Source organism: Podarcis vaucheri (assembly GCF_965113315.1).
Source record: "Podarcis vaucheri genome assembly, chromosome: 10".
Taxonomy (NCBI): Eukaryota; Metazoa; Chordata; class Lepidosauria; order Squamata; family Lacertidae; genus Podarcis; species Podarcis vaucheri.
Window position 1 is genome coordinate 3,915,034 of NC_138748.1, and position 26,415 is coordinate 3,941,448.

The window sequence follows — 26,415 nt, forward strand, 5'->3', positions numbered from 1 at the left end:
TCAACCCAGTGGCTTTCAGACTCCGGTTACCGAACCACATGAAGCTGCACCCAGTTTTCCACAGGTCGTTGCTGTCACCGTATAAAGGGGACAGAGAAGGGCGGGTCAATAGGGGACCAGCAATGGAGGAGAAGGAACACAGCTACCATGTAGCGGAGATTCTCGATTCCAGGTGGAAGGGAGATCAAGTAGAGTATTTGGTAATGTGGGAAGGGGAGCCGGAGTCGGAAAACACCTGGGTTATGGCAGAGGATGTAGATGACGAGGTTTTAATAGAAACTTTTCATCAGAGGTTCCCACGTAAACCTCAGCCAGTGGCGAGGTTCCGGAGGGAATACTTTGCCACCACCGACGAAGAAGAAGAGTTGGAGGGGTTCTCTGGTTCCGAGGTGGAGGAGGATTCAGCGAGCCGGAACGAAAACCGATGGAGGGAAATGTTCGAGACGTCTGAAGATGAAGAGGATTCTTTTCGGGGTTTTATCTCCTCACCGCCCAGAGGAGAGAGAATGGGCGGGGGGGAAGGGGGCCCTGGAGGGGAGGTGGATGTCAGGGAACTGCCATCAGAGGAAAGGGAGGTGGAAGGGCTCACAGAGGCTGGGAGGGAGTCAGCAGCGAAAGCAGGGACCAGCAGGGGGAGAGAGGGGTCTCTGGAGGAGGGTCTCATGAATGCGGAGAGAGACGCAGCAGCTAAAGCAGGAACTAGCAGGGAAGAGGGAGGGATCAGGGACACGTCCAGCGAGAACAGCGGGGAGGTGTCAGAAGCTCCCATAGGGAGACCCATGCTTCGCAGGAAGCTGCCACGTCGTGAGTCCAGAAGACGCGTTTCCGTTAAGGAGCTTCTTTGCTGGAAGCGCTTCCGCAGACAGCCACTGTCGGAATCTACAAGTGACTAGGGCAGACATGTTTGAGGAGCTCTGTCACACACAGAGGTTTGTGGAGTTGCACAAACTCTGAGGGACCACGATTTTACGCACAAGCAGCTAATCATCCCATCACAGTGCTCATCAATGGTTCCTCTTCATCCTGGAGAAGAGTGACTAGTGGGGTGCCACAGGGTTCTGTCTTGGGCCCGGTCTTATTCAACATCTTTATCAACAACTTGGATGATGGACTCAAGGGCATCCTGATCAAATTTGCAGATGACACCAAACTGGGAGGGGTGGCTAACACCCCAGAGGACAGGATCACACTTCAAAACGACCTTGACAGATTAGAGAACTGGGCAAAAATAAACAAGATGAATTTTAACAGGGAGAAATGTAAAGTATTGCACTTGGGCAAAAAAAATGAGAGGCACAAATACAAGATGGGGGACACCTGGCTTGAGAGCAGTACATGTGAAAAGGATCTAGGAGTCTTGGTTGACCACAAACTTGACATGAGCCAACAGTGTGACGCGGCAGCTAAAAAAGCCAATGCAATTCTGGGCTGCATCAATAGGAGTATAGCATCTAGATCAAAGGAAGTAATAGTGCCACTGTATTCTGCTCTGGTCAGACCTCACCTGGAGTACTGTGTCCAGTTCTGGGCACCACAATTCAAGAGGGACACTGACAAACTGGAACGTGTCCAGAGGAGGGCAACCAAAATGGTCAAAGGCCTGGAAACGATGCCTTATGAGGAACGGCTAAGGGAGCTGGGCATGTTTAGCCTGGAGAAGAGGAGGTTAAGGGGTGATATGATAGCCATGTTCAAATATATAAAAGGATGTCACATAGAGGAGGGAGAAAGGTTGTTTTCTGCTGCTCCGGAGAAGCGGACACGGAGCAATGGATCCAAACTACAAGAAAGAAGATTCCCCCTAAACATTCGGAAGAACTTCCTGACAGTAAGAGCTGTTCGACAGTGGAATTTGCTGCCAAGGAGTGTGGTGGAGTCTCCTACTTTGGAGGTCTTTAAGCAGAGGCTTGACAACCATATGTCAGGAGTGCTCTGATGGTGTTTCCTGCTTGGCAGGGGGTTGGACTCGATGGCCCTTGTGGTCTCTTCCAACTCTATGATTCTATGATTCTATGATTCTAAGAAGAAAAATTTAAGCTAAAAAAGATGAGCCCTTGTGGCCTTCACTTCACTGCTATTTTTATCATTTACCCTGAAGAATATATGGCCTCTTCAAAATATACTGTAGTTGTTTGGCACATTAACTTTAGCACCAGATACTGAGCACATTTTCACAAAGCCTCCTCCTTTGCCTGTTTCTAAAGGAGTTTTTTTTATCCGCTTCAAGGTATGGAACCATCTGTAGAAGAACAGCACACTTTCCCCAAAATTTTCCTCAAATAATCTCAAAGCCAAATTGCTACTTGAGATATTTTACTATTAAGTCCACGAAAGACTTGATATATTATGCATTGTTCAATTTCTGTATATTATGCTTCTGGCAAGATGAAATATTTAGCAAGAGTAAAAATACCATTTTACTAGATTTCGTAATATATATCTTACAGCTTGTTAACATATTTAACAATGTTAAATCTTTACCCATTTCATCATTTTTGTTTATAATGCAAAAGATCCCAGTGACAAGAACTCTGTGCTCCCACCTTCAACTCATGTGATGGGAGGGAGGGAGGGAGGGAGGGAGGGAGGGAGGGAGGAAGGAAGGAAGGAAGGAAGGAAAGAAGGGAGGAAGGAAGGAAGGAAGGAAGGAAGGAAGGAAGGAAGGAAGGAAGGAAAGAAGGAATCAAGGCTGCATTCAGATGTCGGGTTTAATGCCTTAGTTGTGCTGGTTGTAGTGCTAGAACTTCTGGTTTCTAACATTTCTTTTGCACTGTGGTACTTTGTTTGCTTCGGAACTGCGGCTTTTTTGAACAAAACAAAACATTTTTATTAAGATTTTCTTGGGTGGGTTACAAAGGTACATACATCATCTCTGTTTTCACAAAGTCCTTTCTACAGATCAGTCATATTCAATGTGAGACTTTGATGTTGCATACAGTATAAGGTTGGGGGAGAAAAGAGGTGGGGAGAGCGAGTGAGGGGGGGTAGTAAACTTTCATTCTTTTACATAATGTATGTGTGAGGTTTTTGAGAACTGCGGCTTTTCGATCAGTATACTGCCAAGTTGTGCTAAATTTTAAATGGCAGGAAATATCTGTATGCTACTATACTGCCCCAAATTTCATCAATACGAAACTCTCACCATTTCCCAAGTTAACAGGGCTGCAACAGCATTTTTTCTAGATTCCTAGAAGTGGCTTTTATGTTGTGCGAAAGATCACATAAAATGAGAAAATGAACAAGTAAAGAAATATTGTGAAGATGCAATAAAGCCCAAGATACAAAATCCTCATGGGCTTCCATGGCACACTTAATGCATACATTATGTGAGGAAAGAACGCATTTTGAGTAATATTTTAAGCAAAGAGAGGAGGGGAAAGAGGCACCTCTCATGACAATAAACTACAGAAGAAGAAGAAGAAGAAGAAGAAGAAGAAGAAGAAGAAGAAGAGGAGGAGGAGGAGTTTGGATTTGATATCCCGCCTTTCACTCCCTTTTTAAGGAGTCTCAAAGCAGCTGACATTCTCCTTTCCCTTCCTCCCCCACAACAAACACTCTGTGGGGTGAGTGGGGCTGAGAGACTTCAGAGAAGCGTGACTGGCCCAAGGTCACCCAGCAGCTGCAGGTGGAGGAGCAGGGAATCGAACCCGGTTCCCCAGATTACGAGACTACCGCTCTTAACCACTACACCACACTGGCTAGGTTACTCTAGCGCAGAGATTCAGACCGTGACTCCCTGGAAGCTTATCATTAATTAGAAGAACTGAAACAACAGGTTAGTTCCCCCACCCCAAATATAAATCACTTCCACTATTATAAATCACTTCCACTATCACCCTGTATCACAGAGTTTCAGAGAAGTGCTGGATTTCTTCTGGGCAAAAGCGACAGTGATGACACAACGCCTCAAATATCTGGCCAGTAGTGCAGTGCAACTGAGCATGCATCGCAGAATGCGCCCTCTTAACACCCATAATAGTTCCATGTCCAATTCTCAAAAGCCAATGTGAAATTTAAAGATTACTGCTCTGGTAGAAATAGTTTTTGAACAACGGCTTATGACTCAATCTTCATAATGTTTATGCATTTTTCCTATTTCAGTGGCTCTGTCAACGAGCAGAACGCATTTGGAGTTTGTCAACATTTTCTGTAAAGGCAGAAGCGTGCACCCTAATGATCTTCAAAATCCTCACTTCCTTGAGTTTTGGGGAGGGAAAGAGTTCATTTAGGCAGCAAAAGACAGCAACATCACTACCTTTCAAAAAAGAAGAGGCAAGTATTTTACAGAAATATAAACAAAGAGTGTCATCGTTAGAGACACTCTGAAAACCAAAATTACTAGGCAAAAATAATAAGGGGTTATAGTGCATGATCTATTTTACCTATGCTTGGCAGGGGGTTGGACTCGATGGCCCTTGTGGTCTCTTCCAACTCTATGATTCTATGATTCTATATGGACTTAGGAAATAGGTCACTAAACCTCCGCTACAAGAAAACCCTTGATGTGGTTTTTTGCTTCACTGATGCCATTTACATACTGATGCATATTTACTCTAATGTATGTAATTATATGTTGCTTTCCAGGCAACCCTAAAAAAACAGCTAAAAACATTGTGACAATAAGAATGAATAAAAGCTGTATAAATAAGATAATGAAGTCAATCAGCTGGCCGGCCGGGGGGGGGGGGCACAGGACTGACTCTTCTCCCCTCCAGCCTGGATGGTCCTTCAGTAAGTAGTTCTGTTGGGAAAGGCCTTACGGGTGCTGGCGTTCTCTTATAATCTTACCTACAGTATTATGGCCAGAAGTTTGGAGAAGATCAGTCTACATCCCAATCCCAAAGAAGGGCAGTGCCCAAAAGTGCTCCAACTACCACACAACTGCGCTCACTTCACACGCTAGCAAGGTTATGCTTAAAATTCTACAAGGCAGGCTTAAGCAGTATGTGGACCGAGAACTCCCAGAAGTGCAAGCTGGATTTTGAAGGGGCAGAGGAACCAGAGACCAAATTGCAAACATGCGCTGGATTATGGAGAAAGGCTGGACTGGATAAATCCCAAACCGGAATTAAGATTGCCGGAAGAAATATCAACCACCTCAGATATGCAGATGAGACAACCTTGATGGCAGAAAGTGAAGAGGAATTTAAGAACCTTTTAATGAAGGTGAAAGAGGAGAGTGCAAAATATGGTCTGAAGCTCAACATAAAAAAAACTAAGATCATGGCCACTGGTCCCCTCACCTCCTGGCAAATAGAAGGGGAAGAAATGGAAGCAGTGAGAGATTTTACTTTCTTGGGCTCCATGATCATTGTAGATGGTGACAGCAGCCGCGAAATTAAAAGACACCTGCTTCTTGGGAGAAAAGCAATGACAAACCTAGACAGCATCTTAAAAAGCAGAGACATCACCTTGCCAACAAAGGTCCATATAGTTAAAGCTATGGTTTTCCCAGTAGTGATGTATGGAAGTGAGAGCTGGACCATAAAGAAGGCTGATTGCCAAAGAATTGATGCTTTTGAATTATGGTGCTGGAGGAGACTCTTGAGAGTCCCATGGACTGCAAGAAGATCCAACCTATCCATTCTGAAGGAAATCAGCCCTGAGTGCTCACTGGAAGGACAGATCATGAAGCTGAGGCTCCAGGACTTTGGCCACCTCATGAGAAGAGAAGACTCCCTGGAAAAGACCCTGATGTTGGGAAAGATGGAGAGCACAAGGAGAAGGGGACGACAGAGGACGAGATGGTTGGACAGTGTTCTCGAAGCTACCAACATGAGTTTGACCAAACTGGGGGAGGCAGTGGAGGACAGGAGTGCCTGGCGTGCTCTGGTCCATGGGGTCACGAAGAGTCAGACACGACTAAACAACAACACAGTATTATATTTTATTTTCCACTATGATAGAAGCTAGGTGATTTGACTAACTTCTGATCTTCCATGCTATTTTGGGAAACCAATGCTATGTAATCCTGTTCTGAAAAGCCGGCCTTATGAGTGGTTCTGGTAGCGCCATCCCTAATGTGTGACCTTCCTGAGTCCCGGAAGCCCAAGAGCAGCCTTCCTGAGCCAAGTGGCATCTCTGCAAGAGCAGCCAACTCCCAGAGCTTCAAAGTCGGTTTGTAGAGAGGGAGATGCATGTTCCACCCGGGGTGCTTGTCACTAGGTGGCGCTCAAGGGCAGCTGCAAAGACGCGTGAACTAGTACAGCCATTCTGGGAAGGCTTCGTATTCGTGGAAATAAGTAATATTGCAAATCAGAAAGTAATGTGCAATCCAAGTTTGGGTTCGTTAACTATTTTTAAGGAAGATCTCCTTGCTTTACTACATTAAGGAATTATTTCTGGCAATTTGAGCTGTCAGAAGTGTGGAACTGACTCCCTTGGCCCTTGGTGGACTCTCCCTCCTAGGAGGTTTTGAAGCAGAGGTTGGAGGGCCACCTGTCATGTTTGATCTAGTTGAGATTCCTGCATCGCAGGGGGCTGGACTAGATGACCCCCGGGGTTCCTTCCAACGCTAAAATTCTATGATTCAATGATTCCAGACTTTTCTTCTGGCAATTAGTTACAGCACAGAATTGGAAAGGACTTGAACATCTGAATATCACACGATGGTGACAGAATGTTTGGACAACTGCCCTATCCAAAAAACAAACGAAGTGGGTACATGCCTTGAATAATATATCTGATGTGGACAATTTTTTTTAAGCTTGGTACTCCTTCCTAAAATACTCAAATGAGCATCCTGATGACTGTTATCCATCAACCATTTTGTTTATATGTTGTTAAAAACTAATAAAAATTTATTATAAAAAACACTCCATAGAGCAGCCCATTTTCCCTTTAAAATAAAAATCAAGAATTAAAAAAGGAAGCCTAGTACCAGAGGTCTGCAATGTGCTTCTCCACAAACTGCTATTTCAATGAAAACTAGGGGAAATCTAGAATTATATACTCTGCTGTTAATAAGAAAAATGGAAGCACTGAAGAGAGATTTACTGTGTAATTGGATGTCTTTGTATGGGAAAACAAAAGTCTCCGGATTACTTAAAGGACTTTATGCTATTATGTGGATGCAGTTCAGTTCCACCTGAATCTGCTTTGAAACTGAATGAAAACTGAATTTAAAATAGTTTCCCTAGGTCTTTAATAAAAAAATTCCAAGGTGGTAGTTGGGCTTTGATGCTTAATCCCGTTAATTAAAGTAGGGCATACTCACTGCCAACTTTCTCTTACTATATTGGCACTGAAAAGAGTGTACTTTTCAGACTCCTTTGAATAATACTTTTGTGTGTTAAAATAAGGCTTTTAAGAGAGTTTTAGCCAAAGGAGATAAAAAGATTTGCCCAACTTGACAAATTGTGTGGTACAGACAGAAAGATAAAATGTCACACTGGCCATGAAGATTAATAGGCAAAAATCTATCGTATTTTTCGCTCTATAACACGCACCCGACCATAACACGCACATAGTTTTTAGAGGAGGAAAATCCGTAGGCATGCCACCCGTAGGCATTCCCTCCATAACACGCACAGACATTTCCCCTTACTTTTTAGGAGGGAAAAAGTGAGTGTTATGGTGCAAAAAATACGGTACTTGTTCTGGCTATCACAGTCATCACTCAGACTTTTATCCCCTTCCTTGCTTTATTATAAATTATAAAAGAACATGCTATTAACATTCATATCACAAACAAAGGGGGGAAATAAGTTGTCTTTTTATGATCAAGTACTTTAGAGCGGTCTTTCCGTGTGCTGCTCTGGTTCGCCAGAAGCGGCTTAGTCATACTGGCCACATGACCCAGAAGCTGCACACCGGCTCCCTCGGCCAGTAAAGCGAGATGAGTGCAGCAACCCCAGAGTCGGCCACGACTGGACCTAATGGTCAGTGGTCCCTTTACCTTTTACTTTAGAACAACAGAAATGTGCCCCACGGAAAATTTAGTGCTGCTTTATAATAGGAAATCCATGATTTCTGTCTTCCACTTCTGTGTCAACTTGATCACTCTTTAGGAAGAACTACTAGTGGCTGGGTAGATCTGAATTCAAGGCCGGCAACATACTGGATGCAAAATTAGGGCAGAAAGGGAACACTTTGCATTCCTCCTCCTTGCTGCAGTCTCCCCCTTGCCCTGTGAACCTGCGCTTAAACAACTGTGGAGAGGGGTTCACTAGGGAGACCTTGGACCCTATTTTCCAGGAAAGGTGTCAGGTTTTGATGGGCCCTCCCAGACGCAGAAGGAGCCAGTTCCCTCCTTTGTAACAGAAGTTGAAGTCCATGAAAATGTGGGGGGCAGGTGGCATCTGATACAGGCAATGACTGCTTTGTGCGTGTTCAAAGCAAGTGCATCACTGCAGCCCAGAACTAAGACCCGGGAGGCCAGGATGCTGGTTCCCATTTGACTGTGAAACTCACTGGGTGACCTTCAGCCAGTCACAGCCTCTCAACCTAACTTACCACACAGAGTTGTTGTGAAGATAAAATGGGGGGGGGACTGTGTACACCACCTTGAGCTCCTTGGAGGAAAGGCGGAATATAAATGCAACAAGCACAGCAACAACACCACTTCAGCCCCAGGTGACAAGCTAGATCCACTGTGGAGACAGGCGAGACAGCAGGCCCTGCGGAAGAAGGCCCTGGTGCAGAAGAAGCAAATAAGGGAGGACTGTGGAAAGAGGAATCAGCTCCAAGAACCAAGAGCTTCTCAGCCGAGATGTGGCTTCCAAAACTACTTTGGCTGTCTTTCCCCAGATTTCCTTTAGGGTTTGTGTGAACAGGTCCACTTTGAAGCACCTAAACTTCCACTGGAGAGTTAAAAAGCCATCCCAGTTTGCAGCCCACTCGACCAGTAACAGCTGCTGAGGGCTCAGTCAGTGTGAGGTGTCCAGGTCTCCTTGAATGCTCACCTGTCGTTCTCCCAGGTAAGGAGATGGGGGGAAAGGGCCGCCTTGCCATTTGGAGGGCCCTCATGGTGGGGGGACGGTTCAGATCAGGGAAAGATTTCCTTTAACTTGACATTTTGGAACAGGCAGATGGACACCAGAAGATTGCCATCTTCATTCTGAACTGCAGGATACAAATGTAAGATTACAAGACCAAATCAGATTTGATCCAGAATGTTGAAAAATACAGTGTCCTTTCCCAGCAAACAACAGTTTGCCTTTGGCTAACTCTTCAAAACACATTGCTCAAAATTCACATTTGACTGTGTCGACCATAGCAAACTATCGCAAGTTCTTAAAGAAATGGAAGTGCCTGCTCACCTCATCTGTCTCCTGAGAAATCTCTATGGGACAAGAAGCTAGTTAGAACTGGATATGGAATAACTGATTGGTTCAAAATTGGAAAAGAAGTACGACAAGGCTGTATATTGTCTCCCTGCTTATTTAACATATATGCAGAATTCATCATGCGAAAGGCTGGACTGGATGAATCCCAAACCGGAATTAAGATTGCCGGAAGAAGTATCAACCACCTCAGATATGCAGATGAGACAACCTTGATGGCAGAAAGTGAAGAGGAATTAAAGAAACTTTTAATGAAGGTGAAAGAGGAGAGCTCAACATCAAAAAAACGAAGATCATGGCCACTGGTCCCATCACCTCCTGGTAAATAGAAGGGGAAGAAACGGAGGCAGCGAGAGATTTTACTTTCTTGTGTTCCATGATCACTGCAGATGGTGACAGCAGCTACGAAATTAAAAGACACCTGCTTCTTGGGAGAAAAGCAATGACAAACCTAGACAGCATCTTAAAAAGCAGAGACATCACCTTGCCAACAAAGGTCCATATAGTTAAAGCTATGGTTTTCCCAGTAGTGATGTATGGAAGTGAGAGCTGGACCATAAAGAAGGCTGATTGCCAAAGAATTGATGCTTTTGAATTATGGTGCTGGAGGAGACTCTTGAGAGTCCCCTGGACTGCAAGAAGATCCAACCTATCCATTCTGAAGGAAATCAGCCCTGAGTGCTCACTGGAAGGACAGATCCTGAAGTTCTGGCCACCTCATGAGAAGAGAAGACTCCCTGGAAAAGACCCTGATGTTGGGAAAGATGGAGAGCACAAGGAGAAGGGGACGACAGAGGACGAGATGGTTGGACAGTGTTCTCGAAGCTACCAACACGAGTTTGACCAAACTACGGGAGGCAGTGGAAGACAGGAGTGACTGACGTGCTCTGGTCCATGGGGTCACGAAGAGTCAGACACGACTAAATAACTAAACAACTGTTCAAAAAGAAAAACACTCTTTTTGTTTCCTGTTTTAAATAGTCCTACCAAACCAAGTCCTATCAAATTCCACAAGCAAAATGTTGAGTCTCTCTATAATAAGCATACACTTTCTGCAGACTGAACAGAATTTCAAAGGTCTTGCTATTGATTTTCTCACCATGCGACAACTGAGATGATGTTTAGAAGAATATCAGTTTCATGAACGGTCAACAGCCTGACAAGTATGGATGCTACAGAAGTAAACTTTATTAAAGAAGCTTAACTTGGAGGTAAGGTCACAGTACGCCCCATGAAACTAAATTATAAAGACATAAAAGGAAGGATCAGACAACATAGAACTTCATGGATTTGTCTCATTTCATCTTCTCTCAAATATGCTTCTTTGATTAAGGGGGGTTGAGAGTTACTGCTCCTACTGCAGATTGGACCAGTCTTCTTCCCTTGAAAATACTCTCATAGTTCTTTTTAGATTAATGCTATAAATACAGTATGATTTATGTCAAAGAAGTCTTTCCTATTTTTCCAAAGAATGACTCCCTGACTGTATGAGATATTCAGAAAGCCCACGACTTGCACACACTTAGCTTGTGCGAATTCAGCTTTATGTGTGTGGCAAAAAGTTTTCAAAAATCAAAAGGGGGTGAGGTTCTGGGGGAAATGACTTTAGTAAACCCACCCACCATGGAACTGAATGGGTTCTGACTGTGTGCGGTCTTGGCTTTAGGTGCGATCCATAGAACGTGACCCTTGTGTAAGTTGCAGGCCTCCTGGACCCGTATTCCAGGGCACGTTCAAAGATGCAGCAAAATGTGCACTGTTCTGAACTTTGCCATCAGTGAAGAGGACCAATGCCACAGGTTTGCCTTAAGGCCATCCCTGGCTTAGAGAAGAGGAGTGGCGATTGCCCAGGATCCTCCGCCCATGTCTGAAGTGCCAAAGAGCTGCTCCGTCATACTGGGCCACTTGGAAATGTTCAGACAGGGAACTCCCCCAAGCAAAGGGGACCGAGAGATTGTCGGCAGAGTCAAGGCGAGGAAGTGAGAGAGATGGAACTGCCTCACGGGTGGCAACAGGATCTTCGGGATGCCGTGGAGTTGTAGCCGTGGTGCTGCACGGTGCCTGCATGCAACCTGTGCTTATGTCAAGCGGCTTATGCTTCCTCCTTACGAAGGAACCCTGGCACTTCTCACGGCTCAGCGAAGTGGAGTGTATGTTAAATGACATAGCTGCACCCACATTTTGTACAGTTTATTGCATGGTTTTATGTCTTATTGCAAGCCACTTTGGTATTTTTCTATGAAATAGTAGGGTACACACACATACTCAACTAACATGCCCGCCCAACCAATAGTTCACCCCAAAGATGAGCCGTGGGGAGATCGAGAGCGGGCCTGACTCAGGCTCGTGCTCCCCTCCCCAATACAACTCCTTTGTGCAGCCACAAACATTCATGGGTCTGTATTGAAGGAAGAAGCCTAAATATACTGTGCCCCCAACGGCAGTTGTAGTTCAAATTAAGAATTAGCTGAAAGGGCACAAGGACAGTTGGTAATTTCCAGGATTAAGGTGCCTGTTCATTTGTGACTGGAAATTAAAGTTCTGTTAGCTACAGAATTTACCACCTTATTTCTTACCTTTTCTGATTCATGCGGAGCTCTCTATGAAGATCTTGATGATTTCGGGATGATTTCACAGGATTAATTAGTTTCTGAGGTCTAATTAGCTCAGGATTGTCTTCATCTATGTAATCTGGTTCAGCCATTATATTTCTGGGAATGAAAGAAGGCTCTCTGGATTCAGAATCCTCACTTGAGTTATCTGTAAGGCACAGAAAACATCCTCAATGGCTCAATCCATTTTATTTAGCAACAAGAAAAGGTGAATCAAATATCCTCTCATATGGGTAGGGCTGCCACCTGGCCTATTAACTAGTTGAGCTTTTAAAAGGATTAATTTATTCAATAGGGAACAAATGGCAGAGGATTATGCTGGGGACTTTCTCTTGGAATTCTTCCTCAAGACCAGAAAATGCTATGGACTTTGCAGCAATCCTGAGCCCTGGGCACTTGGTGGGTATGCCACCATAGGAACTGTTTATGTTTCCTATAAGCTTCTTCCAAAACCCTGTATTGCTTTCAGAGGCCTGCGGGTATTTACAGCGCGAGGCAAGTAGGAGACCCCAAGCCATTTGGCTCATTTGGGAGCAGAGAGGGGAGATGACAGAGCAGAGGCTGTCTATCACTGAACGAAGTACGTGGCTGCCGTATGTGCACCTCTATCCCTTGCAAACCTTAAGAGGCGTCCCTGGGCCACCTGGCAAGGAGCTGCATCAGCCGCTGCCGCCACTCTGTCCCTTGGGCCCATGGCAATTGCCAGCTCTGTCTTTCTTTGCAATTTTTGCTCACACACCCAGCCTGTGCCCTTGGTGGGGGCCAACCCCGAGGTACAACTCTGCAAACCCGGAGAACAAAGGGCCCTTACGCCATTATTATCTCCATATGAACCAACCTGGCCCCCGTGATGCTCACCTGAGGCCCTTCTTTGTGTGCCTCCTCCAGGTGAGGTCCAGAAGGTGGCAACATGAGAACGGGCCTTTTCTGTGGTGGCTCCCCGTTTGATCTCTCTAGGGAGGTTCACCTGGGGCCTCCATTATATATATATTTAAGGTGCCAAGCGAAAACGTTGCTCTTCAACCAGGCCTTGGGCTGATTAACATCCTATACCCTTTGAAATGTGTCGGGGGGTTATTGGCTTGTTTTTGTTCCTGTTTTTATTACGTAGTTTGTGTTTTTATCTTGTACTTTTATGCTGTGAACCACCATGAGATCTTCAGGTGAAGGGTGGCATACAAATTTAATAAATAATAATTTTATTTTAGCTTGCGTATATACTAATATAATCTCAAAGCATTGTTTTTACATTTCTTACATCAGCTCTCTCTTGAAATAGAATCAACATCTTTCCTAAAATGCATCTGACCAAAACACCATGAAAGAAACATTAATAAAATAAAATGGAGGACATTTTACTATTCAGGACTCCATCCTATGCAGGAGTTAGAGCAACCTGAGACATTGCCAGCATTCAGAGGAGTTCATGCCATTGCAAGCAACAAAACACAGCCGTCGCAGGGAGAGTCCCTGGCACACCCCGTTGAAAAAATCTCAGCCAGCAAGAGCGGGAAAAGTGGCCCCCGAGACTTTGGAGAGCTCCTGCTAGAGTCACCAGAGACACTATTTTGCTAGATGGCCCAATAATCTGATTTGCTGTAAGGCAGCATCAGGGGTTCCTAGGCTCTTTTACCATACTTCAAGTTATAAACATCCCAAAACAAGTTGCATAGTTCCTTTTGTACCTTTTGCTTCCTCAGACTGCAAACCAATGTTATAAAGTGTAAGCAGCCTTGTGTGCTTTGGCACAAAGGGAACTATATGAACAGACTAAGTGAACAGAGAATAAATAAGCTGATTCAGAAGAACATCCCTGTGGGATCAGGCCAGGGGCACATCTAGTCTGGCATCTTATTCTCACAGTGGCCGACTAGATGCCTGGGGGGAGCGGCAAACAGCCTCCGCTCCTGCAGACAGAAACAATTAAAAGCCCCAACAATCCAAAACAACCAGGAAATAGAGACATAGCTCTTTTATTTTCCACTTTTATTTTACCACACGGTTCCCAAGAATAATATTTCTATGGGTCTACGCCAGAGCAGAACTTAGTAGGATGTCATCTTGTAGCCTTTGAAGAAGCATGAGTCTTCAATTATCTTTTTGAGTCCTCTGGAGTTTAACAAGTCAGCCCTCACCTCCTCTGAGTAAAAGTAGTACCAAATAGTGCGAACACTTTACTCCAAACATCCCAGAGGTGCATCTTTGAAATTTGGGGAAAATACAGTGGTATCTCGGGTTACAGATGCTTCAGGTTACGGACTCCGCTAACCCAGAAATAGCACCTCAGGTTAAGAACTCTGCTTCAGGATGAGAACAGAAATTGTGTGGCAGCAGCAGGAGGCTCCATTAGCTAAAGTGGTGCTTCAGGTTAAGAACAGTTTCAGGTTAAGAACGGACCTCTGGAACGAATTAAGTTCTTAACCCGAGGTACCACTGTACTTAGTTGCCCCATGATATTCCAACTCCCTTAATTCTATGCTTCTTGAATTCTGTCCATTACTTGAAAATTTTTCTTGTTGGAATAAGCATGTGGGACTCATTTCAAAAGGTAAACATTTTACAGTACAAGAGTCTCTCAGAGACAAGCTAAAGAACTTTTTAAAAGAACTACGACCACTCCTGACTCTCAGTTATGTGTACTGGGAAGTTTAGAGTTTCAGACATTTCACCATAAAATAACACAATTCATAGTAACTCACCGAAGCAGAAAAACTACAGCCACACTTAAGCCAAGACAGCAGGGTGTGGTTTCGTTTTTGGCTATTTAAAGAATGTAAATATCAGAGAACCATCAGCCCAGTTTAATTATTAAGCTAGAAATATGCCTCTTTCCATGTTAAAGGGCTTGCAGAACCTCCGCTCATTGAGCCCAATGCAAAAGTCTGTAACATTTTAGGAGATTCTGGGTGAGATCCAATGAGAGAGAGCCAATCCATAAGATTGGCTCTGGGTGAGATCCAATCCATAAGAGAGCCTCCACTCATGCAACAAGGATTCCTCTCCTGCTGCAGTTCTTCCATGCACCCCCCCAAAAAAAAAATATCTGCCCCATTGCACAGGAGGATTTCTATTGAGCCAAAGGCACCGGCTTTATTGGCCGTCTCCCTCCGTTCTGCTTAAGGCGGCTTGTCAATAGGACAAATACGGCAAATAAAGAAAATTCTGATATAAATGCTTCTCCCCTATGCAGACCTATAGCCACTGGCTGAGAGACTGAGCTACAAATTAAGACATCTGATTTGCGGAGGGAGAAGACATCTCGGGGAGGTTGGATCTTACCACATCTGAGAACCTCTCCCTAACCCACTTTACAGGGTCGCAACAAGGTTTAAAAGATAAGGCAGAATTGTGAACACTCCAAAGCAACAAACACCAAGACAGAGGATGCACAGAAACAGAAGTAGAGAACATGCAAATAATTTACATTCTCTTTCCATACTTTTGATAAAAGAATCTGAAGCAATGACTAGTGAGCTCCCACACAGTGCGCGCGCACACGCTCTCTCTCTCTCTCTCATGGTAGAGATACGATTATTTATACTGTGAGCATGCAAAGATGTGTAAGTCACTTTAGCCTCATTGGCGCTTTTCCTTTTCCCAACATCAGAAATTCCTTCTTGCACTTTGTAAACCTCATGCATTCTTATGTCCCAACTGTATAGGGAGTAAGCTAATTGTCAGAGGGACAAGGGGCCATGTGCAGGAGTAGCTGATCATGCGCCCATTAAAACACCCTTTGTTGCATGTGCTGGACTGTTAGTGTGCCGTAGCAATGCCACAAGTCAAGCAACAGAGGTTTCCATTGAGTCTGCAAGGCACTGGGCTGCACCAGCCTGTTGTAGTTCTTTTAAATCGCCCAGTCTCTGCACAAACATTTGCTGTTAATTACTGTTTACCTTTTCTTGTCTATAGCAGGAGGCTTTTCTCACAAATCCACTCAACTCCGTGTAGAATTAATGGGGGAAACTAAGGTGAACTTTACGAGCCTGGCAAGAGACATGCAATTAGGCCAGCCATGCCCGAAATATAAAACCAGAGGATTATCCCGGAATGTGACTGGTGGCAAGCATGGTCAGTTGGGTGCCCTGTTAGATCCCGGAAACATGGCAAGAGTTACTCCCGCAGTTAATGGAGCCATTAATTACGGCCGTGCAGGCTGGGAAGCTTAATTCACACAGGCTGGGAAGGCAGAGGGAGCTTATCTCATTGGCGGGGGAGTCTCTTAGTTGCACCTGTCTTCTTACTTAGAAATATATTTCTTCAGTGGGTCTCAGGTACTAAAGCAACAAATGCAGTAATCACCCCATGTAAAAGATTTAAAATCCTGCAAATCCTTTGCTGGGAAACACCAGTGATATGGGTGAAATGTTTTCCCACGCTTTATTTTTCTGTGGAAAAAAATCCATTTCATAACTTTATTAGTAACAATGAATGGGTGCCAATTGCAAATACAGTGTTAGGCAAACACAGCAACTTCCCAGTTTTCAGCTTTGCTAAAAGTCAGGGGAAGGCTGCAGCTCAGCGGAAGGAGGCCTCCTTTGCACGGTTCCACGGCTGGCATCTCCAGGGAGGGACTCTGTATCATTCAGTTTCCTGTGTAAAATAAACCTGCCAAATTAGATCACTCTTCTAGACCATCATAATTTCCCCCAATGGTAACTCAATCTTTAATTCAAATTACCTTAATTTGCAGAGGAAAATTTCCCACAAAGTGCACATCACTGGGAAATATAAAAGAGAAGCTACCTCAAACAATTCTGCAAAAGCTTCTCAGGACCATATAGGTTAGAGAAGCTCACTCCCTAGTTTTGAGACACGGGCTGGGAGAGACTCTGGTGCTGTGTTTTCCACTTAACTGCAGCATTTCAATGGGGAGTCAGTTTTCCTCCTCCAATTGCTTGGGATTCCCCAATATTCCCCCTTGCAAGCTGCTCTGCTCAGGCTGAGGCCAAAAAGACAGGTGGGTCCATCACAAAGAGAGCTCAACCACGGTTCAAGCTGAGATAGCTCAATTTTCTCAGGGGTAGCTGAGTGAGAAATCCTCAGGGAAAGCAATGAGGTGTCTTTCACAGACCTTCCCTAAAGCCCTTCTAAGCCACGTTCCCCAATCTGGTGCCCTTGAGATGTTTTCGACTGCAGCTCCCCACCAGGTTGGGGAAGAAGGCTGGTCTAAACAATGAAGCTTATTTACAATTTATTTCTGTGTCAACTTTTCCAGGCGAAGAGGTGAGCGGAGGCCACAAACCTCTCACCTCCCTATGCCTGCCCACTCAATTCACTTAGCCATCTCATTCACCTGCCTCTTGCTCTGGTCACCTGACAGTTCACTTGGAGTCAGAGCAAACTGTGCCTCTGAGCACGTACAAACTGCTTTGCTCTTACAAGGCCAGTAAAGTCATGCTTGTTTAAAGAAGAATCGAAACATAAAAGATTCAAGAGGCAGCATTAGAGGGAAGCAATTTTAACTTGTTAAGTTTTGTGAAGAGTGAATTGCTCCCCAGCTCGTTTCTGCAAATGGTCTGTAGCCTGCGGACTGGGGGGTCAGTTAGAAATCTTAAGTCAAGTGAGGAAGGTCATGGCTGAAAGAGTGCTTTATCAATTGTAATTGTTTTATTGGTGATTTGTTAATTATTTCATATGATCTATGCTGCATTTGTGATATTCTGTTTTGGTTTATGATGTTACTGTTATTTGCTGTATTGCTTTGGGATTGAATTGAATGAAATACAGCATAGAAAAAGAATAAATCAAAGAGGAAGAGGTCTTGCTGGGATTGGGGTTGAAACTGCACCTCTTATTCAGGGTCCACATAACTGGGATCAAGCCCTGGACCCAAGATCCTAAATTAACTACAGTATGATAACAGTTATTTCTAAAAAATATGAGCGATTATAAAAATGCATCCCTAAGTAAATAGCCATGCGGCAAGCACCGTCAACATTGCTTATGAAACTTGAAACCATGCATAACAGGAGGACTGGAAGAGGAAGGAATCACAAACAGCATTACGCATCTCCAAATGATAGTCTCCTGTTCCCAAAAATTAATCAGAAATTCATTAACATGCAGATGAACATTACATCTGTAGAGAATGTGCTCTCTCTCTCGTAGCTTGTTTACTTCAGAATTTTACCACTGAAAAGATGTTCCATAATGCATCCATGGAATTATTCTGGGTACTTTTAAGATTAGAACTAGTACGGGTTAAGTTATCAGGCTATGGCACAACAGCATCTTTAAACACAAATACAAAGCTTTTCGGAAGCCAGAAGTATCTAGTCAAACAGTGTCACCCAGTGGTAACTGAAGTAGAAAATGCAGTTAAACATGGAAAAAGAAACACACACCCCAACATGGTTACCATTTTACCTGGATCTGACCAAATGTGAACATCAAGGAATTCTTGCTCCAGTTTATGAAATCCAGTTTCCTTCTATCCCTGCAAGCCCAGAGTCAAAACGAGTGGACAGACTTGCCCTTCCTCCCTTCCACTGACCTCCTGCTCACTTGAGAAAGTTAAGCCCCCCCCCACAGCGCAGACAGAGGGTGGGGGCTGCCCTCCTTTGCCTACTTCTCCGGAGAGAAGTGGCCACTCTTGTCTCCCCCCCCCCCCGTCCCAGTGCAACATGCAGCAGACTAGAGGGGGGCCAGGTGTGCCCATTACGAAAAAGAAAAGGCGGAAGTAGCACAGCCTCCCCTGCCCCCCCCCCCCGGTGCAGGGTGCTTGGTCTGCCTTGGTCTAGAGGGGAGCCAGCGGCAGCCTGAGCAATGGATGGAGCAGGGTGCGGATCTCACTGGCAAATTTGGGCTGGCAGTGCAGCTGCAGGGTGTAGGGAATCTCTCCATTTCATACCATATTCGTAACATTTCTGCTGTTAATATGCATAGAGGACAGCAGTTTGAATTAATATGAAGTCTTTAATGCGTCTGCATTGCGTAAGTGCTTTAAACGTCTATTATCCAGGGTTCCCAACTTCCGAGTGGGAAGGCTGTTGATACAGGCTGGTACAGCCTTCCTATCCTATTGTCTGCTGCTCATTCTTAAAAGCTGGGCAGACTATGTGGACCACTGTGCTGCAAGAGAACAAGATTTAGAATTGTGCTGGGGGGGGGTAAAAACCCTTCCCCCCCCCAAGCTGGTTACAACTTTTGTTGCATCATGCAATCTGTTCAAACAGCCCTTAAGCACTTAAGTGTTCAGAAGGACTTTGTATCTCCCAGCACTGATTAGCCAATGCTTATAGCATCATCACAAGTCACTTCCTATCATTCCCCATTTCTCAGCTCTACGTCTGGCTCGCCCAAACAGGAAAGAAAATGGATGGCTCCATTCCAGGTGCATTTGGAGTACCCTAACCATACCCAAAAGATGACCCTGTGAGGTGTAAAGTCTTCAACAACACAGTCTATTTTATATACTGAATGGTTTCCTATTTAATGAAGACATTAAATGCGGAGAAAGATAAGCATTTCTTCTAGCTTCTTGTCTGTCAGACTTGGATATGTATACACTCAAGTGGAATCTGTTCCAGAAGTCCATTTTGACTTTCAAAAACATTCGGAAACCAAGGCGCGGCTTCCAAGTGGCTGCAGGAGCTTCCTGCACTCAATCAGACGCTGCGTCAGCCGTGTCGGACCTTCGAGTTCCAAAGAACATTCGCAAACCAGAACACTCACTTCCGGGTTTGCGGTGTTAGGGAGCCAAAATGTTCCGAGTCACAAGGCATTCGCAAACCAAGGTACAGCTGTATACCAAATTTACTCAAAGCTAATGCTCACCTTTTTTCGCCAAATTATGTTGCAAAAATTAAGGTGCATATTAGATTTGATGGCACATTTACATTCACCAGCAAATGCTTTTTTTGGTTTCAAGGTTCTGAAAATTGAGGTGCGCATTAGATTTGATGGTGCATGAGACTCGAATAAATACTCTGACCTCGTACCATCTTAATCTTAGCTTATAACTGTCAATTTTCCCAAAGAATACTGGGGGTTGTGATAGGCAAGGTAAATTCTAAGCACTCTCACTAAACCTCACTTGATCTCCACTCACCTCTCTCCAAACCAAAATTCCTGAAAGCCACTCAGGAGCTTCTGGGGGGTCTGCATGTCCCCAGCATTACTGACTTTAGGTTAAACGCAAACTGTGCTTAGGAAAGCTTAGCCGCATATGCTAGTAGGCAAAAGATGACAAATAATATTTATTAAAATATTTGTTTCCTGCTTTTCCACTCAAATATGACCCGCAGAGCAGTTCTGAAAAAAGAACACAATTGAAACAATAAGCCACAACAAACATGAGCGCAATAATCCTCAAGTGCATGGGAGCAGAAAGAATCCAGTGCCCGTGATGCTCCAATAACTTGTGTCCAATACAACGCCAAATATAAAAACACATTTGCTTTTAAAAAAGCAGAGCGAAAAACAGACTGCCCTATATTATGAATAGCCTTCAATTTTTCAAATGAAACGGCCAATTGCTGGATGTACTACTTCATTATAGAATTTGTGGGCTGCTTGCTAAGCCCTGCATGCATTTTGTAGCAGAGACCAAGCACTCGGGGAAAACGTATACTTTACCTAGAGGCTGGTAGCATTAGTTGCTCATAAACCATTTGACCCAAAACTGACAAAATGCTTACAGCTTACTACAAATGCTGTTGCAAGAAATACAGAAGGACCTCTGCTTTTTATTAGTATTTTATTTAAATATAATTGTCTAAAAGGAACTTGATATAGGAGGAAACACATTTAGATAGTTCAAGGATAAAGCTGTTGGCTACATTCACACAGAATGCTAAAGACAGCTTGTTTTAACTATGGTTTGCTCAACAGACGAGAAAACAAGTCATGCCTTGTTTCTCCAAAGCTGCTCGTATTGTCTCACCTGCTCGTCTTGCTCCTTTGCAGCTTGGCAAGCACCTGTGGTGGGATGGCCAAACAAGTCATGGTTTGCAAGCCAAAAACAAACCATACCTTCACATTTGCCGAGTTTCCAAACCATGGCTTAACAGCAATGTGCCACCTCCCTGGGCCTTTTAACTCACCGTAGCAGCTGAGCCAAGGTTTAGCTTATCATATTGCTGGAAAATGGAATCTCTTCCTTAACTACGATATGAAGCCAAGGTTTATTCTTAACTTAGCTGTCATGCCATGCTAAGAAGCCTTGGGTAGAGCAAGGTAGGTGCAATCTGCAGGTGTCAGGCAGTCTTGGTAAGCCATATTTTGCCCGAACTAGGCCAGTATAGTTTGTCAGCATAAAACTACTTCCTATGTCAGCCACACCTGAGCCAGGTGCTCTTGCTATTCTGTTAGCTCCAAAGTGGTATGAGAAGCAGGAAGACAACAGCAGCCCCTACTCTCAAAACAGCGGTAGTCAAATCTGAGAATCCTACAGAGCGGACTGGAACACAAGCAAGAAAACCCAGCATATATCTTCCTGTATTCTTGTTGTTGGCATCTGTTTGTCTTAAGGGACAATGGAGTGCGTCTCAAGGGGTGAAGTCAAACCGTTGCTTCAGCAGCACTGAAGTGTCCTCACTGGGGCACAAGCCTGGGCAGCGTGTCTGGAAGTTCTGGGAAGCCCAGACAACAGGACCCTCCTCTCGGCCTCACTGGTGCGGTCCAAAGGAAAGCAGAGCAATACATTTGGCACCTGCTTGGCTGCAGGAACTGCTGGAAGGAGGCACACAAGGTGCCATCCAACTGTCTTATGGACTCCACTCCAGATCCCTGCAGGGCTTACTCCTGGAGCCTTTTCTTCTTCTCCCCAAGATATCCCTCAAGGCAGTGGATCAGAGTTTTCCTTCTCCTAGATGGGCTGCCTTCACAGGCAGACAAGCCCCAGCCGCCCCTCACTTCTCTCTACAGCACGTGCAGAAACCGCCTTCTTGACTGGTCTTGTCCCCTCAATCTGCCAGAGACTGTCTTCCCATGCAGTGAGTCCTTAACTCACTGAGGGTTTGAGACCTATCGGCTACCCTCACTTGGTTTAGTTGGCCAGTTGAAACTGTTTCCCAGAGTGTGGCCAGTGTCACATGCTGACAGCTTCCAGGAGTCACAGGTGAGAGCTGAGTGCAGGGTGGGGACCAAAGGTAGACAAACTACCCCAGAATAAGCATGATGTGTTCCCCACCAGAGGCTCCAACCCTCCCCTAAGACCCCACACTCCCCATCTTCCTGTCTACACTTGCTAAAACCCTACCAATGCCCTTAGAGTAGTCAAACAAGAACTGCACCTGTGAACTGGCCACTTCAGAAACAGGTCCCATCCTGGGTATCCAGAGCTTCAAGAGAAATACAAGGCTTCCATATTGTTCATGTGAATTCAGTTTTGCTATTCCAATGCTACACATCAGGAAGGGCTTGGCCTTCTAGCAGATTCCCGGAAAACAAACAGGTTCCCCTTTCTTAGCCTCCTTACATTTCTTAATGGTCTACATTTCTTAAGTTCCAACCACCACAATGGTTTGCAACTCCCCACAATTATTTTACAACTTCCTTGGCTTCTTAGCCAATAGAAGGTCTTTCCAGCACTAAGCATGGTTGCGAAACACACAGACAAAACACATTAATATAATCATTTATAAACTGCTTTCCCTCCCATTGCACACTAAGCCCAAGACAACATAAAATGAAGCTTAAAATGCACCCATAGGGTTAAAAATGTTGTGCTTCAGTTAAACTTTAGTCTAGCAACATACATTGGCTGCTTAGATAATTTAAATTTCCACACTAAGCAAAAAAGCCCCAAAGAAACCCAAAAATGATGCTGATTTTTCATACACAAAAAACCCATTTCGTAATACTATCCTGGCAAGCAGCTTAGCTGAACCACCACCACCTGCGATGCAAGCAAAATAAACAATTCTGGCTCACCTTACAGGATTTGTTAAAATGTGGCATTTGTAAAGTGTGCATTTCCGTGCAAAGAGCATTTCACACAAATGCCACATTTGAGTTTAGGAAGGTTTCAGTAGGAGAAAACCTAGACTTACCTATTCCCTGACAGCTGACACTCTTTTTAAGGGGTGTTGAAAGGGAGGGAGGAAACGCCCTGAACGCCTGCCTTTCCCTTGCCGCGCTTTGCATAACTTCCCTGCTGGGTGAGGTGCCCTCTGCATTAGGCTGCCCTATTTGACTTTTTCTCCCAATGAGAGCAGGTGGTTTAATCAAACATTGTTTTGCCATACGCCTCCTTGCACATCAGGGGAACAGGCAAACGCGATTCAGAGCAGGCCTAGGCAAACTCGGCCCTCCGGATGTTTTGGGACTACAACTCCCACCATCCCTCACCACTGGTCCTGTTAGCTAGGGATGATGGGAGTTGCGGGCCAAAAACATCTGGGGCGCCGAGTTTGCCTATGCCTGATTCAGAGGATCTCTCCCTGAATTTGTGGTGTTCAGGAGTCCTGATATTGCCGAAACAGCATCAGCCACCCTCACGCTAGGCAGGGTCCCAAGATTTGCAGATCTGCCAAAAAACATAAACTTTAAAAAGCTAAGTGAGGGGGTACCCCAAGAATAGCCCAACGAGGACTGAGCATGCTCAGTAGCCACAGATTGCTGACTGACAGCTGAGGTTTGGGGGAGCGGAAAGCTGCATAAGAGAGGGAGGGGTTTTTTAGTAACCAGCCATGACGGACGGCTCAAAACCTGAGCAAGGAACATGCCATACGGCAAAACTGTGTGACTAGTTGCAAGCAATGTGAAACAGTTACCCTGTATTAATTAGCATTGTCATAAGTGCTTCACAACTGTCCTCAAGACACACTATTAGGGTGGGTTCAATTTTTCAACTTCCAAAAATGAGAGGTGCTTAAAAAGTTGTAACATGACCTGAGAATTCAAAAGATATTTGCACTAAATTACTATACTATACCGTTTTGCTAGGTAAGTAAAATGTGTGTAAAATTGCACTGAAATCATTAAAATGATTGCCAAGTGCTTGTGGTTATATATTATTATCATTATCATTATCATTATTAATAATAATAATTACTATTTAGCATTACCTGACATTTTCAGAAGGTAAAAATAAAAATCTTTGGTGTTTTCCAAAAGAAGTTTATGTGCTTCTTCATCAAATGTAGAACTACCAAGCTAAATGTTGTCCAATCACAAAAATAACAGCCCACTTGAACTCCTCACACCCAAAAGCATATTTTTAAGACTGAAGAAATTTGCAAGAATTAAGTTCCACCTCCTAGTCATGGGTCCTCCTCCTCCTCCTCCTCCTCTAGGTATTGTTGGTGGGATGCTGAATGGGGACTTGAAGAGGACAGAGAGCAGAAGGGGCGTCTACTTCTCTTCAAGGTGAGGAATTCCTCAGCTTTTTTAGTGAGCTCAGAACCACCATGCCTGCAGTTCAAATGGCTCAGGTGGCTTTCAACAAGGCAGCATTTGTGCGCTTTGTCTCCTTTGCCCACCCTGGAACTTTCCTAAGGCGCTTTGGAGAGAGGCGTTGTTGTGACACAGACACTTTGCATCCTGTTCTGACGCTGACTAAGCCTGTGAAGGCAGCCCATCGCAGAAGTGACTAGGAGGGAGCAAACCTGTTTCCCAACCTAAAGTCACAGGGTTGGTCATGCCTCGCTCAAGTAGAAGGGTTTGAAGGGCAAAGAGGACATGGCAGGGCACGTCCCAGACTGGGGCGGGGAGGGTTGTAATCCTGACATCCCAAGAGCACTAAAGAAAAAGGGCTCTGTTTGGGCGACAGACGTTGTTGCATCCAAACCTCAGGCTCATACTGGCTGGGACAGGTTGCTGGCTTGTGCCATTCCTCCCCCTCTGCTCCCCTCCACACTTCAATTTAATCTGTAATTTCCTCTTCTTTGTTACTTAGATCTGTACCGGAAAACTATGGTTTGTGCTTGCCCTCCAAACCAGTGTGCAAGCCTGAGGCCTGGATGCAAGCATGCCTCTCCCACAATTGGTACAGATGTAAGCAAGTAATAATGAAGAGGAAGTAACCCATTGAATTGAAGTGTGGAGGGGAGCGGGGGGTGGGGGGGTGGCACAAGCCTGCGACACAGTCCCTGTTCCTTAACCCACAGTTCCACGGTTCCGAGGATTCAGAATGCTACCTCTGAACCGACCCACTGTCTCATCATTATCCAGAAAGGAGCTGGAAACAGGCAGAAGCCCAATGCAAACTGGAAGTTAAGAGGAGCCGCAGTAGAAGAAGGTTAAAGGTTTCCAGAGTTCTAAAAGAACTACTGGAAACAAAGGTGTCAGGACACATTTACGGCTGTTAAAATATGACACGTTCTGGACGCTTTGCAAAATAAGCAACACTTTATTCTTCTCTAAAATTAACTTCATCAGAACACCTTTCATTTCATTCAAATGAAATATCTGAAAAAAGGCACACTTAGGGATATTTTATCACCTTCCTAATGAATTAAATACCATTATTTTTTGTGTTGAACTGTACATATTCTGATCACAGTAAATTTAAAGCTTAATGGCTTTAAAATCTCCAGCATTCTCGATGGAGAAAATTCTGAATTACCTGGGAACACGTTTGCTTTCTGATATCCTCTGTAGCCGTAGCATCTGTACGGGAAAGATTACAAACACACAGCAAGGAGCATTTCTAATTACTTTAGCCCTTTATGAACCACTGACATGTAAAATATCTGCAGAGGCTAATGGGGAAATTCTTTCTGAACCATCTCGGGAGATGCTCAACCGATGACGGGGCAGAGCTTTCACAGGCTGGAACTTTTCCAGCTTTGATGGCTTAAACAGTTCCCACAGTCAGATGTCCCTGGAGGTTTGTGGGTTCCAATGTCTCCATGGCACAATCCTTCCCTTTCTTACCAGGAAATAAGACCACCGCACCAACATTTGCTGCTGACCTTTGTATTGGGTCGTGGCTGCTCATATCACTCTCATACCATGGAAAACAGAAATAGCCCTTTCTCCCTCCCGAGGGACCTCTCAACATGAGTGCCCAGTCTTTTTGTGTGCATCTTTTTGTCCAGACGTGAGCTGGTGCATTGCAGTTGCTGGGGAACGCAGGAGAGGAGAGTTGTGGGAACGGGAGGCTGGCCTAGAGGAGCCTTTGGCTGGGTCCAGCAGGGCTCGCCTTCGGAGCCCGAGGCATTATGGCCCCAAAAGGTTTTTGCGCTAGGTCTTCCTCGGGAACCATTTAAGGCAAATAATTTAATTGCTAATCATCCACAACAGCTACTAGATTGCGCCCCCTTCCAAATGTTATATTAAAAGGATTTCAGACCTTCATCAAGTGAACAATTCCAGGATAGGATACATAAAACCCATTTCCCAATTCTGGCCATTTTAAGATGAAAAACAGAACCAATTTCCTTCCAGTTTAGAAAAACCTCCTGGCACTGAGGTCACTTTTGCTCAGGCTGGTGCCCATTTGCAGCCTTGTTTTTACACTAACCCAAAATCTACAGGAAAGACTCTGTGAACAGAGCGGAGTGTTGAGCTCAACTTTCAGAAGGCAGGTTAGTCCATTTGAAGGTGCTGACCTTGCCAGTACTCAAGGG

At 44.7% G+C, this 26,415-nt stretch overlaps 1 protein-coding gene across 3 annotated transcripts in view; it reads right to left on the bottom strand.

Moving 5' to 3' along the window:
• The window catches only part of FAM107B (family with sequence similarity 107 member B), a 107,503-nt gene that overhangs the window by 12,692 nt on the left and 68,396 nt on the right, over positions 1-26,415 (bottom strand). For all 3 annotated transcript variants that reach the window (XM_082240179.1, XM_082240180.1, XM_082240181.1), the window contains one exon: positions 11,861-12,044. In XM_082240179.1, the coding sequence (XP_082096305.1) occupies positions 11,861-12,044 (184 nt within the window). The remainder of the gene's footprint in view (positions 1-11,860; positions 12,045-26,415) is intronic.